Source organism: Pogona vitticeps, chromosome 2, assembly GCF_051106095.1.
Source record: "Pogona vitticeps strain Pit_001003342236 chromosome 2, PviZW2.1, whole genome shotgun sequence".
In the NCBI taxonomy this organism is placed as follows: Eukaryota; Metazoa; Chordata; class Lepidosauria; order Squamata; family Agamidae; genus Pogona; species Pogona vitticeps.
Genome location: NC_135784.1, coordinates 154302099 through 154321835, shown reverse-complemented (window position 1 = coordinate 154321835; position 19737 = coordinate 154302099). Strand labels below are relative to the sequence as shown.

The 19737-nt window shown below is 43.8% G+C and overlaps 1 protein-coding gene across 3 annotated transcripts in view; it reads left to right on the top strand.

The window, feature by feature from the left end:
• The first annotated feature begins 6939 nt into the window (after positions 1-6939).
• Positions 6940-19737, top strand: part of CA10 (carbonic anhydrase 10) — a 415389-nt gene continuing 402591 nt past the window's right edge. Inside the window, exons 1-2 of one of the 3 annotated variants that reach the window (XM_072990919.2) lie at positions 6940-7292; positions 8368-8886. In XM_072990919.2, coding sequence (XP_072847020.1) covers positions 8812-8886 — 75 coding nt within the window. In that variant the 5' untranslated portion in view covers positions 6940-7292; positions 8368-8811. Of the gene's footprint in view, positions 7293-7844; positions 8115-8367; positions 8887-19737 lie in introns of those variants that run through there. The other 2 variants (XM_020784041.3, XM_078384417.1) reach the window with 2 other exon arrangements.

Sequence of the window (19737 nt, the reverse complement as noted above, 5' to 3'; positions counted from 1 at the left end):
TCACTATGTACAGGCGTGAAAGCTGGAATAAGCTGGATGAAAAAATTGATCCATTTGAAATGTGGTGCTGGAGGAGAGCTTTGCAGCTATTCTGGACAACTAGAAAGAAAAACAAATATGTCCTAGATCAAATCAAGCCTGAACTATCTTGGAAGGAAAATGATGAAAATGAGGCTGCCATACTTTGGACACATCATGAGAAGGAAAAATTCACTGAAAAAAGACAACAACGCTTGGAAAAGTGGAAGGCAGCAAGAAAAGAGGAAGACCAGGTGTGAGATGGACTGACTTCCTAAAGGAACCTACAGCCTTGAATTTATAAGAGCTGAGCAAGGCGGTTGAGGACAGGTGATTTTGGAGCTCACTCGTTCATAGGGCTGGTATACGCTGAAGGCAATTTGATGGCACATACTAGTACAGTGGGGTCTTGACTTGAGAACTTAATCTGTATTGGAAGGCGGTTCTCAAGTCAAAAAGTCTGTAGGTCAAGTCTCCATTGACCTACAGTGCATTGAAAACCGATTAATCTCGTAACAGGCCGTTTTTGTTCCATTTTGGTTTTTTTCTGGTCTGTAAGTCAAATCTCAGTCTGCAAGTCAAACCTAAATTTTGCAGCCAGAGAAGCCTGTAACTCAAAAAGTCTGTAAGTCAAGCCGTCTGTAAGTCAAGGGTCCACTGTAACAACATCACATCTTGAAAAGCATCAAGGTTATTAGCAACAATAAAGTTAGGAACAAATAAAATCAAGCTGCAAAGGAATGCTTGTGTAAATAAAATTAAATAAAATGCAGGACAGCTCTTGAAACAGTTAGATAATCTTCCAGTAATTAATGCAATATAGTGCCAAATATATAAAACATGATTAATAGTTCGAAATAAAAGTGACCCATTACGATCTATAAGGGGGTCATTTTATGGAACAACCCTTTCCATACAGCATTGCAGCTACTCTTAGGAAGCCATGGAACTCTCACCAAGCACAGGGGGCATCTGCTTCTTCAATGCTATAACACATGGAATGTAGCATATATAGTAGTAAAGTTTCATCTCTTTTTTTGCCTTCTGGGTTTGGTCTTCTAATGCCAGAAGTCTACCCAGAGGATTCTAGGCAAATTCTGGGAGTGGGAGTCCTAAAAATCCAAAAGTTCCCTACATTGTACTGCGTCTAATTCTTGTTGCATGTCATGGGTTTGGCATAGCACATGACAAGGAATATAAGTGGAAACCCATGCTGCTACAATGTACACCACTGCCCTTATACTGGTATAAATAACTAATTTGTTTCTGGCCAATGATAAAACATTAAAATATTTTGTTACGGTCACTAGATGTAATAGACTAGGATAGCATCAAGAAAAAGAAAATGAGTAAGTCTCCAACTGTAGGCAGAAAAACTCCCTACATTGGAAGCCCACCTGATCTTAATGAGAGATCAATCCATATAGATGGCTCCACACTGGAGAAAGTCCTCTTTACTTTCAGAGTACGAATATGGCTGGTTTGCATTTGCATTTTTAAAAAATTAATTGTTAATCTGTATGATAAAATGCTTTTAACCTGCCCCAAAGACCTGAGTGAACAGTGTTCCAATTTTTATGTTATTTTCTATTTGTTTTGAGGGATTTTTAAATATATAGCTTTGGTACATTTCATAAATACTGTACAATAATTTCAGAGATCTTAGAAACTACAGTAGAGCTGCGGCATCTGAGTTGTTTTCAAAGAACGGCATATTTCAGATAGTTACCAAAATAAATGTCCTTCAACATCTGAAATTCCATCAGTTTGCTTAAAACATCTCAAATTCCGTTGCTTTTTGTTGTTGTTTAGTCATTAAGTCATGTCCGACTCTTCATGACCCCATGGACCAGAGCATGCCAGGCCCTCCTGTCTTCCACTGCCTCCCAGAGTTTGATCAAAGTCATGTTGGTAGCTTCGGTGACATTTTCCAACCATCTCGTCCTCTGTCGTCCCCTTCTCCTCTTGCCTTCACACTTTCCCAACATCAGGGTCTTTTCCAGGGAATCTTCTCTTCTCATCAGATGGCTAAAGTACTGGAGACTCAGCTTCAGGATCTGTCTTTCCAGTGAGCACTCAGGATTGGTTTCCCTCAGCCCCAACATGGGGCTGGTCGGAGCTAGGGTTCAAGAATGGCAATAAGGTCACAGGTTGTCAAGCCACATGATGAAATGAATGAACATGTACTACCTATTTATGTATGCAAAAGCTGATGGTTAGTAGAACAGATAGGCGTTGTACTTGTTACCATTCTCTTACACTGTGAAAAAAGAATTTAACCTGACGGGCTAAAGTCTCAATGGCTTTAAAGAATGACAAGACTGAGGACGTTTTTCAGAAGCTAATCAGATCTTCTTTTGCTTATAGACAATGGGATCAGGTTTGGTTCTCTTGTCTTGAATGGCTTCCCATCAATCTTGAAGCAAGAAACTGCTTTATTTTTAATATCCAGTGGTTACCCAGACGGACTGTACTGCTTGCCTAAAATCTGCTTGCACAAAGGCATTCAGCCTTCATGTGTCCCTAGCAAAATGGTAGAGTATTAATTTGAGGGTAGTAGGTTTGTACAGGTAAGAAAAGGTATGTGTACAAGGCACTCTGAGCTCTCCTCACATTATATTTTGCCCAGAAATGAGTGTCAGGCTGCCCAGTTTTAGAACTGGAGGCTAGGTTTTGCCCCTTGTTCAGTACACTTATTGTATGTGTCTGTTATATTTGCAATCCACATTTCCTCCAAAGAGCTTAAGACAATCTTTCTTCACAACAACCCTGAAAAGTAATTTAAGCTGAAATATAGTGACTGGCCTGAAGTCAGTGAGAGGGCAATCAGACGGAAATATAGCTCGTTATTTCATTCCCTTTTGGTGCAGTTTGAATCACCCTGTTTTCAGCAACCACATGTATTTTCAGCAAAAGCAGTCCATCCTGCCCCCTTTACAAGCTCCCCCAGTCCTTCTGGCACAGTGCTAGGGCTGCAGTTTATTCAGTGCAATTGGGAGTGTTCCTGATTATCCCATTCTATAGCTTCTAGGTGGTTAATTCACTCCCAAATATAGAGATGTGGGTGGCATTATTTGAGGTGACAACACTGTGATATATTCAGTGGGTTGCAACATCAAAAGTGAGGATGGAGAAATCCCCTCTTCTATTTTTGTTCTTTTTAACATTTCACCAACTGATGCAGCACAATTCAAAGACACTGGAGGTATTTTTCATTACAATATATATTATACATATTTCATTCTAGATTGATGCATTCCTGTAGCGCTATGTCACTTACTGATATAAAAAAGGGGAAGAGGCACTGTGACCTGCGGATTGCTGACTTCAAAAAAAGACAAGGGGTGGAGATGGGGGCCTAAATAATCAAAAGGGGGCACATTGGAGTGATCTGAAAAAATGTCTGGATCCTTCTCTTGGGGGAAGAAAGGTCTCCAGTGTGGATGGAAGGATTGCTCAAGTGTGAGATATAATAAGAGTGCATCAAAGATAAGAGCTTTTAGAGTCTGAAGCAGATTGCCCCAACTTTCCCCATCTAGTCCAAAGTTTCATATCCAAGTGGAGATTTGAAACAAAGTCTCTGAGTACCAGACAACTCTGGCTGCCATCCATTTGCTCATATTGGCGATATGAGGGAGGTGCACTCTAGTGATATCACCTCATCCAGCAATTTGGATAATACTGCTTATGCTAGCTTTTGGAATTGAATAAGCCCCTTGAAACCAGTGGGGCTTATTTCTGAAAAGACCCAAGCAAGATTGCAGAAGGAAAACACCTATAATTTCTCCACCAAGCAGCCCAACCTGCAGGTCAAATTAAGGTGGTACAATATTTCTGACATTTATGGCACACAGTCTTGTATACCCTGCACTGCCCCATCTCTCTTGGCCTGCCTACACGGTAGGTCTGAGAAATCTGTACAAGCCCAGCCACAAAATGAGGAGTTGTGGTCACGTGTCCGGGTTAGGACACATCTGGATAGGAGCACAACCCCTAGGATACCCACTCGGAGACGAGGATTCTGAGCGTTGTGGTGCAAAATAATTAACATTTCCACGGTTTGGGTGAAGAAGGGGAACGGCAAAAATCTTTTTTTCAGGGAGACGAACAACAACTCTAAATCCAGCTCCTTCCCTATGTCAGCGCCACTGTATTGAATTTGAGGGCGACAAAGAGAGGCGCCTCTTGTGAGGCAGATGTTTCTGGCCGTGGTTTTCCAGGGACAGTGATAGCGCTGAGTCCAGATTAGGGCGCCCAAAATCTCGTCCTTTAATGGACGATCAAAGTCTCCCGCCCTGTAGGGGAAGACGTCCCACCACCGCTACCCCCAAGGCGGGGCCGGCGCGCACCAGCTGACCGGATTTCACCGGGCAGCGCAGCCTACTGATGTCATTCCCCGTTCCGGGGATTACTCGTCCGCTCGGTCTGCGCTGCTGGGCCGGGGCGGGGAGAGGCCTGGGACGCCGCCCTGCGATTAAAAGGGGGGGGGGAAGGCGGGGAAAACCGGCGTGGGTTTCCCGCACCTTCATTCTGCAGGGCTGAGTAATAAACGGGCGCTGCTCTCGCCCGCCAGGTGGCTTCCGAGGGTGGCTTCCTACAAACATTACATGAAGCAGTCATAGGGATTGTGTGACTTGGAGAGCTCCGGCGTCGTGAGGATGACGGCGCCGATTTGTGCCTTAGAGGCTTCGTGCTGCTGCCCCCAAGTACTTGATCATGACGGATGCGATTTTTTTTGAAAAAGGCGCAAGCCTGGGGTTGTGACAGGATGTTGGTGGAGGAGGCGGGGAGGAGTCACGGCTTTTCCTGAAAATGCCTTCCTTGCGCCAGGCAGAAATGCCAGGTGTGGGGAAAATGCTGTGCAATCGGTGGACGGGGATGGGATGTTTCTGCACAGAAACATCACGTGAATCAAATTAAAAAAAGAGAGGCTTTACTCCTACTTTTTTTTTTTGGACAACCTCATTCGAAGTCCAGAAAACAAGGGAGCTTTCGGGATTGACCGCGGTTGATCTCTCTGGACGCTTGTCTCGGTGGGGACTGGTCGTGAATGGAAAGCATTCCTGAAAAAAAAATCCTGGAATTTAATTTTTGAGGGGCCGCTACTCACTGCCAGCAGAAGGCTTTGCTTTGCACGCGGAACCGCTCCCGCTCAATTAGGGGTAACGGTTCCCCTTGGCATTTAGTCCAGTCGCGTCCGACTCTAGGGCACGGTGCTCATCGCCATCTCCAAACCATACAGCCAGCGTTTGTCCTCAGACAATCTTCTATGGGGCGGTATATAAGCCGCACATTTTGCTTTGTTTTTTTCCCGTGGTCACGTGGCCAGCGCGACTAGACACCGAACGCCAGGCCTTTACCTTCCCACCGAGGTGGTACCTATTTATCTGCTGGCATTTAACATGCTTTCGAACTAGGTTGGCAGGAGCCGGGACAAGAGAGGGGAGCTCTCTCCCTCGCGTGGATTCGAACTTACACAGAGACTTCTGCGGCTTAAGCCGCAGCACCACCACGTACCCCAATTAGGGGTATCCCCGGTTAAATTCCAGGCGGCTCCCTGAAGTCCCTCGCCCCTTCTGACTAGTGTAACGAAGATCCATAAACTCCGCTCTCTAGATGGCAACCAATTTTCTTTCAGAAAGTTACACATCCCTTCCCCCGCCTTCGCTCCGCAGGATGCACACTTGCCCTGGCTGGATGTATTTAACAAATTAAAACCCAACAAAGGCAAACACGAGGGGACCAAATCCAAGGCAACCCCATCTGCCTGCAGGGCTTCCTCTTGGGTTCATCAGGATCCTTTTGTAATTTAAGGAACCAATTCTCCACCGATTCTTTGTGTGTGTGTGTGTGTGTGTGTGTGTGTGTGTGTGTGTGTGTGTGTGTGTGTGTGTTGGGGGGATCATCATACGTATACACACGCGCGTGGAAGGTTGAACAAAGTGGGTCTCCAAGTAAATAGGATAGTTTGGAAATGATCATTCAAATCTCCGTGATTTTTCCTTCTCCTTTGGCCCCAGTGTGGGCGATCAATCGGTAGTCGCTGCGTGTTCTCGCACTTCGGGTTACCCACTCTGGGCAGGATGCGCTAAGGGGAAGAGCGGTCGCCCGGCAAAGCCCTGAAATCCACCCTCCTATATGGCATGGGTCACCTTATCGTGCAAATCCTACCTACATCTTCTCAGAAAGCAGCCCCAAAGAGGTAAACCGGACTTACACCGAGGCAAGACGTACACGTAGGGATGGGTATTGGACTCGGGCCCTCACTTCTAAATCTAGGACGGCGTTTTCTAGGCTTCGTCACGGCGGCGCCCCTCCCGCCTGAACTTTCTCGCCGCAGAGTCATCGCCCACAAAAACCTGGCACTTCTCGGTTGCAAAAGTAAAATGAAAAGAATCACGCACTGAATTAAACGAACCGGGAAGGAACCTTTGGGCTGCCAAAGGGAAGCAGCAGCTTTCATTTGAGACCTGCTGCCCACTGTTCTACTCAGAAGCATGCCCTTCTTGAGTGCAGTGGGAAGAAGTGCCCCGATCTTATATATTATCAGATGACAGCCTCTCAGGCTGCAATGCTACCTGTACATCTCCCCTGCCTGGAGAGGAAAAACAAAACAAAAACCTCATTGACCTCACGGGGGCTTCCTTCTGAGTAGTGGTCATGCCTAAATTCGCCCCGTCGCCCCGCCGAACTCCCTCCCTCCCGCCGTTCCCTCCGAGCGAGGATTCCAGCTTGGGCAGAAGAAGAGCCGGGGCTGCCCGCTTGCCGCCGCCGCCGCCGCTGGGGTTGCGGGGCAGCGCGCGCCGCCTCCCGTAGCGGGTGGCTCGTCCGCTGGCTCGCGCCCTCTCTCTCTCTCTCTCTCTCTTTCTGTCTCTCACGCGCGCTTGCCTCGCGCCTCCATGCCTCCTGCTGCCGCTGCTGCCGCTCGGGCGGTGCGCTGGCTTTGCTCGCGGCGCGGCGCGGCTTCCCCGGCAGCCCGGCTCGGGCGCCCTCCCGCAGCTTGAAAGGAACGGGTCCCCTGAGCGGACGCCGGTGCGAAAAGAGGCGACGCGAGGCCAGGCAGGCAGGCAGGCAAGCAAGTAAGCGGGCGGGCTCATCCTGAGAAGCATCCTGAGAAGACCATTGCCGCAAAGCAGAGCGGAGGCCGCCGGGCGCTTTTGCTCGTCCGCGCGCTCTTGTGGCGCCTCCGCCGCTGCTGAGGGCGACTGGACAGGGCGACCCGCGCCGCCGGCGCCTCTGAGGCAAAGGGAGAGGCCGGAGCTTTTGGGGAGGAAGTAAGTATTGCCAGGAGCCCGGCCGGGAGGAGCCTCACGTTGCGGCTCCCATCCCCTCACGGAGCTCCCCGAGAGGAGTCCCGCCGACTCTAAGGGGACTGACTCCCGAGTAAGCGCGTGCCGGACGGCGGGGACCGAGGGGGGGGGAGGGCGTCTGAAGAATCCTGGAGCGGGCGCCCTCCGTTGGGAGTCCGCCGCTTTGGGCCGAGGGCGCTTTTCTTTTTTTACTTCTGAGGAGACCCGGCCGAGGGCTTGAGCTGCGGGCCGAAGGGCTTGCGCTCTGGCTCCCGCCAGAGATGAGGAGCGGGCAGCGACAACTTTCGCGAAGTCGCCGCCGCCTCCCGGCCCTCCGGGACCGTAGCGCCAAGTTGTTACTCTTATTTTGCCATTTCGTGCGTGTAAAATTGGGGGCGTCGCACGTCGGCAGCACGACTGTCCGGTCCGCGTCGGTCCCGCAAGTGGGGCTTGGGGAGGTTGGATGGCCGGGGGGGGGGGAGGGGGCCACGTCAGTCAAGTTGAAGAGGCAGAGGGAGCCTGTGGATAAATTGTACTGTATTGGGGATAAATATATTATAAAGGGCCGTTGCCTTCTTTCTTCCCCCCTCCTTAATTTCGTTGGGTGCCTTGCGGATTTTATTAACCCCAATAAAGTGGTTAAGTGCCAAGCAAGGACTGGGAAGAAATATTTGGAAACGCCAGGAGAAGCTGGGCTTTCTATTTATTTATTTTATTCGCATCCAGCTATGAATCTTACTTCTCCCCACCCCCGCCGCCGCCGCCGCCAGGATAGAAAGAAGGAAAGGCGGTGGGGGGAAAAGATAGGTAGGCGAGGGAAGAACGACCCCTGCAGTTGCATTGCGGAAAGCCTCCTTGGCTTGACTGGGGAATTAGCAGGCGCTTGAGCTGTTTTTTTGGCAAGGAGATCTGGGTTTGCTTTTTTATCCTTTCTCTTGCATCTCCTCCCCCCGCACTCCCCCTTCTCGTCTGTAGATGTAGGTGAAATACCATGCAAAACAAAAGACGGAAGCTTAAATCCTTTGCAATGTGTATTAATCTCTTTGTGATCGTTTCGTAGGGAGCGGGCAGAGGAGGAAGATGCTGGGATGGTGATCGCGTTGCCGGCGCCCCAGTGAGACGTGCAGAGTTTGGGGACAACTTGCAGTTTGGGTCCCCCCCCCCCCCGGCATCGAGACTTTCTGGAGAAAGGGGATCGGTTGGTCTGCCGTGGTCGCGATTATATCTGGGGCTCTTTGTCTATGTCTTGTTGGGAGATCTGGTGGATTTTTCTCGCTCTCCTGGAGGAAGAAGCCGGTGCTGGCGGTTGGCTCCTTGGTCTTTGCTGGAGGGCAAGGGAAGAGAAGGGATCTCGTTTGAGTTGCTGCGTGGAGGGAGAGCTTGGACATGTGTCAGCACATCTGGGGAATACAGGCTGCAAGTCCGGAAGGAGATTTCCTGGGATTCGCATTGAAACTGCGATATTGATCTTTGTTGGTTTTTTTCGTCGAGGGATGCACTTGGCATGAGAATCAGAGGATGGAAATTGTTTGGGAGGTGCTTTTTCTTCTGCAAGCCAATTTCATCGTCTGCATTTCAGGTACGCAGCAAAACATAACAAAGCGGGAGGGAAAATGTACCTCCCTGTTTTTGTCCCTTTTCCTTGTCTTTCCCCCCCCCCTCCCTTATTGAAGCATGGTATGTTTTACAAATGAATAAGAATATGTGGATTTGTTTTTTTAAAAAAAACACCCTAGTTCCTTGTGTTTATCCTCTCTCTTCATTCTGAAAACAGTGCCACAATCCTCCTGTACCAGTTTGGAACAGGAGAAAGCAATACGTGTCTATTCCCTCCTCCTTTATGGTTTCTGCTTTATTGGAAGGGTGAGCTGGTGGCCATAAATGAACTGCACTGTTTCATTAACCTTGAATGTGTCGTGGCTTTGAAAGTTTTTCAACTTCTTTCCTTGAAAGGGGACCCTGGTTTTCTAGGACATTTCAGTGTTGTCTAAAGCAGTGGTTTCATACTGGAGCTGCTGCGTCTCTCTCTCTCGGCGCGCGCGCCCCCCCTGTTTACTCTAGAGGTGTTAAATCCAGATGCCGCTGGCAATACTGGTGTGCTATGCCTTGGCTTCCAAAACCGTGTCCTCCTTGTTTTGCAGAAGGCAGGGAATTCCACTTGTCAAAAAGATCCTGTCCAATTAATGACTACTAAGCATGGCAGGGTAATGTCTGGTATTAAGGATTACAGCCATTTATTCTCTGGGCCAAGGAAGGAGGGGAATGTGCTTCTGCTTCAAAAGGCTTGGCTGCTTCATTAATTTGTCATGACATTTATGCTGGAATAATTATGTTGCAGCCAGAAAACAACAGTGTGTGTCTCTGTGTGTGTGTGTTGGGGGGAGAGACTTGGCTGTTAGCCTTGGGGTTTGCCCAGTGTCTCAATCCTGGCCACTACTTTCCTTTCCTTGAGTTGCAGGCTTCTGGTTTTGTTTTATTTATTTATTTATTTCTAAGCAAGGTACAAAACATTGAATGCAATGGGAAAAACCCAGGGGAGGCCTGTCCTCAAACCTTATGCGACCTCCTCCCCTCTCCTTTTGTTTCTCAAGGTTTTGAAGGGGAACCTGCCTTGTCTTCTACTTCTCACTGCATTGGCAGCCCCAGTGAAGTAAGTCACAGTCTAGGCAGCCGGTTTCTCCCCCCCTCCACATCCTTTCAACTTTTCACCCATTTGGCATTTTCCTTTTTTGATTGATGATGCTCATGGGTCTTGCCTTGCCAATACCCTACATCTCTAGAGTGGAGCTGGCTGATGCTGTCCTCTGCCCTGTACTGTTACCTCAGTGACCATCCTTGCAGTGTTGCCAGCTTATTAATTTGGCGTCCTTGCAGCAGAGAGTCAGGATTCTTATACGGTAGAGGGAGGGAGGCAGACAGACAGACAGACAGGGCTGGAAGGTAACATTGCAGCCTGCTCTTGCATTTTCTCTGCCTCTTCTCATGACAGCAGGAACAGTGTTTTACTGCTGCCATGTTCCTCAGCTCTTTCTCACCTTAGGTGGCAACCAATACAATATCTTAGCCTTTCCCATTGTGCTTCCCCCCCCCCCCAGGAGAATGGGAAAAGGAAATGGCCCACAATTTGACTTGACAAGCCTCCCGAGCTCCCAATGTAGTAGCCTCCAGGGTGGATTTGATTTTTAAAAAAATCATTGATACTTATCCAACCTGGTGGCTTCCCTTTGTCTTGAGCTGCCTGAGGATGGTGGGTGTTGTAGTCTGCAGTGGGTTAGGGCTGAGAGACCTGATCTAGAGAAACAGGAGGCAAGAAGTCCTTCCCTTTCAATGCTGTGGCTGCCTGTGTCATTGCAAAGCAAAAGGCAGGGTGGGGGCGGGGGGCTCGTGGAACAACCCCAGCCCCTCCTAGTTAGGGCAGTGGAAGGGAGGAGTGGGAGCTCCCTTTTCTCCAGCCATCCGGCACATCTTCCCACGGATGAGTATATTTGCGAGCAACTTGCTGACTAAACCGTGCTGCCCCCGACGACAGTTAGTGCTGCCCTGATCAAGCCTGAATTCACACATATAGTATTACCAATCAAGAAGGCTCCCCACTCGGCAAATTCTCCCTCCTGGACTGGGAACTCTTCCATGTCTGGCAAGGCTGCCATCTCTAGTGCTGCCTGTGATTGACACCACCTGTGCCCATGAGCTCCATCTGGAGGGCTGCAATCCCTTACATCAGAGCTTTTCTAATTCTAATTACTGCTTTGGGAGGTGGGTGGGGCAAGTGATATACTACTTCTTCTTCTTCTTTTTTTTTTTAAACACCTATGTGTGTCTGGAGACTGTTTTTTTTTTGAAACATGCTGGATAGCCTGGCAGGACCAGAACCTTCTGTTCTGATGTTAGGAGTGCGTGGCAGAGAAGGAAAAACTGAAAGCAGAATGTTTCTCATTCCTTTCAATTGTTTGAATAGCAGTCTAATAACTGGGGAAGATTTATATAGAAGGGGCTCTCTTTGAATTTTACCATTGGTTGATAACCATCTCTGTTCTGGAATAAAGAAGAAGAGAAGTTACTTTTCATAGCTCTTGCAAGGCTAAATCTGTTTCAGTGTCCAGGGTGTTTGTGATCTGTGTTGAATGTCTAGCCCTCTTCTCTTTTTTTCATCATCCTTGCTTTGCAGTTGTAGAGATACCTACTCAGAAGGAAGTCTTGAGGAATTCAATGGGATTTACTCTCAGGGAAGTGTGTCTTCTATATAGGATTACACTTAATCCTTTTTTCCTAGTGGAGCGTATCAGTTATACTCAAGAATGTCCTGTCCCTGTAAACTAACCAAAACACCTACAGTACAGTAGTATTGCTTTCCGTAGCATAGGTAGAACATTTTCTATGAGCTTTTTCTGGTGAATGAATATAATATTAGAGCATAAAGTGAAAAACCCTACAATTTTTCTGTGTTTGACAACTTAATGAAATGTTTTATTTCAGAATCCATTTATTAAATTACAAAGTATACATTTGGCATGGGTAATTCAGGGAAAACTTTAAAAAAATGATGTATAAAACTTTATCAGTGGCGATTAATAATAAAGGAAAATATAAATTGACCAGTTGCAGCATTGAAATAAATTGAAATTAAAACAATAGGCTTTTCCCGCTTTTGGTCTGTTTTAAGCTGGAGACTAATGACTATGTGGACTCTTTTCTTACGTTTTTGTTTTGGTATTGAATGGAGAGATTTGTATCCTTTATCTCAGTAGATGTGTACAAATGTATTAGGTCAGAAGAAGGTTTACTTGAAACAACATGGTGGTTGTTTGCTGAATGTAGCAGTTTGGCCTTTTTGACTGTGTCTTTCGATTTTTCACATACCACTAGTATCTGTTATAGAAATATGTTTTAAAAGAGCATAAGAAGACATTTGGAGAACCTTTCTGTATAATATTATAGTCACTTAATCACAGCTTTCACTGCAAATAGCCTCTTACCTTGGCAAATATTCCTTTTCATTCCATAATTGAAATTAGGGTTGCAGAATAAATGCAGTTGCTGGTTTTTCTATTACAACCTTCCTGCCTCCTTCTAGTTTGAATAGATTCAATTAAACAGAACCTGCAGAAGACCTACAATGGAAAGTGATGGTGCCTGAAGAATTGTTACAGGATCACTTAAACCCTGGATGTGTATTCAGGCTTCTCCGAATGGGTGAATGATGTGATTGTGTTGCTGTTTCGCCGACTATTAATGTACTCAGTTGATTCACACAGCCAATTCATTCATTCAGTTTTAGTTTTGTTACTGAGATGCTTGGTTGTCTTGGACAGAAATGGTTTTGAGAGGGAGAAGCAAATACTGTTTATGGGTTTTCGTGTTCCTACCATTGCATTGAAAGTCCACTATTATTTTACTCATTTTTTCTGCTCTTTTGAGACTAGGTATTTTCTGCTTCTGGCAATAAAAGGTATTCAGTATTGTTTGTTTGCTTGCTTTTTTATGTACTCATCACCTTAGGAGATGGTCAGAATAGTTCATGGGAAGAATCATGTGCATTTTTCAGTCCAGATTTCCCAAAAAGTTACAGGATGTCATATGGGCACCTCTCAAAGGATGCTGCCATGTGGCATCATGAATAGAACATGGTGCCAAGGAAACTGTGTCAGAGTAAGGATGTCAAAATAGGATCCCATCCATCTGCAGCTCTCTGAGACCTTTAGATAATCATGACACTGTGTAAAAGGCATATGGATTATTACACTGTGTACTCCTCTGGCCCAGATCCTTTTTTCGTGTAATGCCATGACAGATTAATTAGCAGCAACATTCACAGCTGTAGGTGGGATGTTCCTGAACACATAATGGCTGACACATTTCTTTGCACAGTCATTTGTTTTGCACAAGCCTTGAGTAATGTTTTCATAATGTTAAAAAACGAGGTGGCCAGGTGCAATAGAAAACATTAGTATCTCCTCTGAAACATTGGCAGTAAATTGTATGTATATATCTATATATCACAGTTGAAATTATTCTTCTGAGGTATTTTTATTTTGGATAATAGTGCACTTGCTGACGTATGTTAAATTAGCTGCATAGTTTGTTATAGCTATAGTGTGTGCTGTGGTGTGAGCAATTCAGGTAATGTTAAGCATGATTGAGCCCTGGGAAAATCAGTGGATAGTAAGGATCATTAACAATGACTTTGACTTGCATGGATTTTGATGAGGTGAAAGCATAGCTAGCTTCCTTTGAGTTACCACCAGGGATTGTTAATGTTTGGAACATGTATGAATGAAGTAGTTCTTGTTGCTTCTGAGACAGTATTTCTGTTCAGATAAAAAAAAAGACCTCTTTCTGATTCCAGAGGCCTCCTTTGGGTTTTCTTGACAAGGTTTCAAGGTAGTACATTTCTATTATATGATAAGTATTATATTGCCACTGAATACCAACTTTTGATAATGGAGGGTCTTAAAATTACTAAAATTAATCCACAACTGAAACTGAGTAGGCATGTGGTGCATTGTGCCCTGTTGGAAATATCTGACATTTTAAGCTCTCTTGTTTGAAATTTTAAGCTCTCTTGCTTGAAAACTGGGACATCGTTTGCTTTGCAATAGAGGCATGCTTAGATGAGAACAGTCTAGCACAAAGTAGGTTAAAGTTCTTGTGAAATGGAGTGTGGAAGGGGAAGCTCCAAACTAGTTTTGGATGTGAGTGGGGGCTTACATTGCAACTAGGAATCTAAGTTTAAAAATAATAGATGTTTCATGGAGAGAAAAGTCTTTTTGGTTCAGGAAGGGGAGTTTCTGGTGACAACTGAGGGAGTATTTCTGCTAGATGCAGCAAGTTTAGTTTTTATGCCTGTATCTTTATACTTAATTTATCGGCAACACTAAAAACAACACAGAATGCTTGATAGTGGTTAGATTTCTAAAGGTGTCCAGTTCTTGAGTCCTAAACTAACTTCTCACAGGCAAATTCCTTGATTCTGTCATCTATTGATTTCAATGGGAGTAGTTTCCAAAGGATGTGTTTGGTTAGGACTGGGTGAACACTACACCAGGTAAAACTAGGCAGTTTAATCATCTTGCAACTGTAGAACTGGAAAGGGACCCTATGGATCATTAAGTCCAACCTCTGTCACAGAGGCACAGTGGGGAATCGAACTCCCAGCCTCTAGCTCTGCGGCCAGAGACCTAAATCACTGAGCTATCCAGAAGTTTAAAGGGTTTTGCTGCCATTGTTTAAGACAGAGCAATGCTAGACAGGCCTCTACAGAACTATTTCCCACTGAGTTCAGTGAGGCTTTCCGCCAACTGAATTTGTAAAGATTGCAGTCTTAAGCAAGTTTGTTACTTGGTCTCAGCTAGATTGTCACATGATAATTCTTATCAATATGCTTGGGAGTTTATCAGAGCTGGGAAGGGAAAAAAAAACATGGTGCCATGCAGGTAGATTACTGTCTGGACAACATCTATGGGATAAGCCCTTTAATTGCAGAAATCTCCATATTTTTAGCTTATGGGAATATGTCACAGAAGGATAACTTAATTGTACTGTGCAAACTGTATTGTAATTATTTTTTATCAGAGAACTAAACCTAAGGCAAAAGGCTATCTCAGCTGGTGTCTCACCAGACGGTCAGATTAAAATCTGTTGCTTGTAACTATTTTTGAGTTTTCTTGCTATCACACTCTTAATTGAATTACAAGTTCAGACCTTAAAGACACAATTATTTTAAGAGCTCAGCTTACCAGAGCTATTAAAAATGATGCTGACTTCTTGGTTGCAGGGTTCCCTTAGCCGGTTCAGTTGTAAATACATACATTTTTAATGGAATACCATGTAGATGTTTAATTCTAAAAGTTATTGCACTGTGCAGTTCATAACAAGCAAGGTTGACAGAAATCATTGGCCCATAAAAAACACTCACTTGCCTTTCTAGTAAATGATTTCAAAGGGGGAAATTACAAGAATACAAATATTTCTTATCTAGTCATCTGAAAGAAATATTTGCCATGGCGATTAGATGGCTATATTCTTGCTCCTTGGTTGTCAGCATTTTTGGAGCAGGTGAGGTGTACTGCTGTCTTAAAGAGTGTGTTCTTGGTGGATTTTGCAATGCTCAGCCCTAAATAAACAAGTTGCATTTTACATGGACATTCTTGGATTAGTTATAAGAATCTAGGCATGTTGCATATGATCATGTCTGTTAGATAAGTAAGAAATGAGTGAAACCTGAAGTCTGTTACATATGTCAGTTGTATGGACTGGATGATTCACAAATATGTCTGATCCCTCAAATACGTTCCATGAAGCCATGCCTAAAATCCTTCCATAAGCCCCTGCTCTCTTTTTGACTTCTAGCTCTTTTTCTTTTCAACTTTTCATACTTTCTCTCTTTGATCCCTATCTGAGGCTTCCAATTTTCTTCCCTTTTATTTCTATTTGCTTTTTGTATGTATGTATGTATGTGTGTATGTGTGTGTGTGTGTGTGTGTGTGTGTGTGTGTGTGTGTGTGTGTTTGTTTGTTTGTTTGTTTGTTTGTTTGTTTGTTTATTTATTTATTTATTTATTTATTTATTTATTGTCATTGTAAGTATATACACAGTACTGTATACCCATACAATGAAATTCACAGACATCCAGAGACCAGACACATGCACACACATTAAATCCCCCAAACACTTCCCACCCACTAAAAAAATCCCCCAACACTCCCCACCCACTAAAAGTCCCCCACTAAAAGTACAAACATCTACACTGTAGGACAAGTAACACAGTCCAGCTAACTATTCACTACTGGTGATCTTTAAGCTCATTATTAAGTGCAATTATAGCTCTGGGATAAAAACTATTCAGAAAACATGTGGTCCAAGTCTTAATTGTTCTATATCTTCTGCCAGATGGCAACAGTTCAAAAAAAGTTATAAGCAGGATGGGAAGAGTCTCTCAGGATGCTGTGTGACTTCCTCAGACAGCAGGATGTGAAGATGTCATCCAGGGTTGGTAGCTGGATTCCAATGATATTCTGGGCAATTTTAATGCTTCTCTGTAGAGCTTTTTTGTCTGCTACAGACCTACGTGTAGGTTCACACACTGCCAGGCTGCTGTCCGTCTTCATTCCTGCCCATGTTTTGACAGGTCATTGGTAGATAGAGCATGTGCTTTGGTAGGAAAAAGGTTATTGGGCCTGGTTCAGTGCCTAGACATTGTGGGACTAGGTAATATGACTGTGTGTAAGGGACCAGCTTAAATCAGAAGTGTGCTGATTGGCGTTTTTGGAGTATAATGCCCAGAATTCTCTGCCTGTGGAATTCTGGGAATTGTAGTCTAAAAATATAAATATGTGTGCCATGCCTTTACTTCAAGTCCTCCATAGATTGGAGATTACCTTTTCATAAATTTGAACAAGAAACACACAACAAAACAAAGGGGGAAATACATGATGGCACTTCAAAGACTAACTGCTATACAGTATTTTAATGTAAGCTTTCATGGAACATGGGGCACTTCTTCAGACATATGAGTTAGAATGTGGACACTATATGGTAAAACTTTCATTAAGAAATGGTGGTGTTTGGTTGCATATCACACCTAGAAATGATTTATGACCCTGCTTGGTGTCAGTTCTTTTGAAGCTTGAAGTTCTATATAGCGCAACAATAATAGAAGGAAACTCCAGAGCACAGCTGGAATCTAGATACACAAAAGATAAAGTAGAAGGTTTTTATTCAGAACAAATGACATTTGATAAGCTGTTATTAGGTTCAAAAGATAAAATAGTTAGGAAAATGTATAATTATCTGTGAGAAATCAAAATGCAAGATGAAATGGTTAAAGAATGTATGATAAAGTGGGCACAAAACATAGGGCATAATATTGATATTGATCAATGGTTGAAAATATGGCAAAATAATATAAAGCTTACAAGATCGGTTAATTTTAAGGAGAATATATATAAGATGTTTTACAGGTGGCATATGACTCCAGAAAAATTGTCAAAGATGTATACAGATGTATCAAATGTGTGTTGGAAATGTGAAGCACATGTGGGAAGCTATTACCATATGTGGTGGTCATGTAGAGTAGCGAAACAGTATTGGAAAAAAGTACATGCTGTGCTGCAACAAATATTGCTTTGTAAGGTTCCACTAATCCCAGAACTGTTTTTATTGAGTATGATGCCTGATAACATAGATAAGAAAAAGAAGTATATAGTTATATACATAGTCACTGCAGCTAGAATTCTTAATGCCAAAAATTAGAAAAGTCCGATGGTACCGAAACAAGAAGATCTTATAGAGAAGATACGGGAAACAGCGGAAATGGACATTTTATCAGAAGTGATGAAGGACTGTCCTCTACAAAAGGCAACTGAAAGATGGGACTTATTCTACAAATGGTTTGAGTCATTAGACATCGCTTGAAGAACATGTATTAGAATGAGAACTTAAATCTGGAAGGCAAAAAAAAGCAAAAAGAGCAATTTGGAATGTTGATATGGCAATATGTATAGAATGGATATTAGTATGTCATTGTTTCTCCTCTTCCCTTTAACCTCAATCCCTTTTTCCTTCCTGTTATCCTTTGTTAAAAATAAAAATTAAAAAAAATAATTAAAGGAAACAACAGAGGAGCAACTTTTCATAAAGTACATCTCTTTGAATAGGTACTATCAAGTCTGAAGTTTCACATTCTTGGCAGGCTTTGAACTGGACCACTGTCTGTCTCATTCATGGCTTGAAGAAAGATAGTTAGCCACAGAGAGTTACATGCTTACAGAGAGGAAGGATAAATCTCTTTATCTTTCTCCTTTTAGAGATCAGCAGGATTCTAAGAAACTGAAGTCTCTGCTTTAGCTATTGCCCACAAAGTCATCTTGGTATTTCTGCTTGGTAATCAGAGCTGCACTTTGGTGCGCCCTGTGCGCATATATATGATGCATATATATGTGCATCACATGTTACTAATTTTATTAGAAGTGGCATTAAAAGCCAGTGTAATATCTGAATCCATAACTTTATGTTGAGCTCCAGGATTTTTCTTAGCACTGCTCCAGCACCTTTTTCAAATCAGTTCTATAGAACTCAATGGGAATATTGGTTGAAGAACCTGGGGTAAAAACTGGTTTGAACGCAGCAGAACATAAATATTTGGAATTGCCACATCCAAAGTCAGTATAATATTATCAATAGAAAACAAATGGGCAGAAGCATAATTTAGTGTGTATCTGTTTTTGTGTTCTTCTTCAGAATTCAGAGCAATCTCCATAGGGTTCTTGGGCAAGTTTCTATACAAGTGCTTGTCAGGTCCAGAACAAACCTGCTTCGCCCAGCCACATGTGGAACTTTTTACTGACACTCATAGCAGTCCCTGCATTCATTAGGAACATCCTGCTATTTTATTTCAGTGGAATTCTCTTAGTGATTCAGAAGGACATGGAGAAGCTGAGAAAAGTTACACCATAGTGAACTTTTAATATAAGTGGATAGGCAAGAGAGTGGAAAGTAGGGCCAAGAAATGTACCCCCTTACGCTCACATTCATGTCTAGATGAAAGCAGGTAGTGACATTCTTGCATTAAGGTTCATTCAAGGTGGAGATGCTGTGGGTAGGGATGTTGTTCTGGATGAAGTTTTGCTATGGGTCAAGAATGGATCACTCTCCCTCGAAGGACCATTTTTAGTATTTAGTATCTAGTATTTTCTTGGATTTAACATCTCTGGAGATGTAGGTGATGGACATGGCCAGGAATTCCATTTAACTAGCTTAGATAAATGCCAGTTGTGTCCATACCTAATCTCATTTATGTATATATGCACTGGTTACATGGCACTAGAGACTGCTGTTATGTTCTCTACATGTTCTATACCATGGGTCCCCAATCTGGGGGTCATGACCCTTATGGGGGTCGCAAAGTGTTTTCTGGAGGGCAGCTGTAGACATTTTTAGCTGCAATTATTTTTATGTTTTTAATATTAAATATGGTATACACAATGCTGTTTTATTTTAGTCTTCTTGCACAAATAGATAAATTTAATCTGTAACAGAATTGCAGGCTACCTACAATTCTTATTTATGTACCCTTTTGGGTGGATTTTCCTTTCTGCATGCACATGACTCCTAGCCCCTCATTCATTTCCCTTTGTTTCTCGACATTCACCTTCAGAGGTTTCTGACACACAGCAATAATCCTGTGCAATTCATTAAGGGCTCCACCACTTGTTCAGCATGTGCTAATTTGTACTATATTCTTCTGTGGAGTAGCACAGGGACAATTTATTTGTTGTTCTTATTGATTGTGGGTGTCTGACCTAGCCAGTTTCCTAAATATGTTTTTTATGGCAGCAGCTTTCTGTATGGTGTTTAGACAATGTGTTTTGGTGTTTGGACAATATGTTTTGTAGATCAGGGTTCAATCTGGAGTGATGCCCAAATTTTTGGG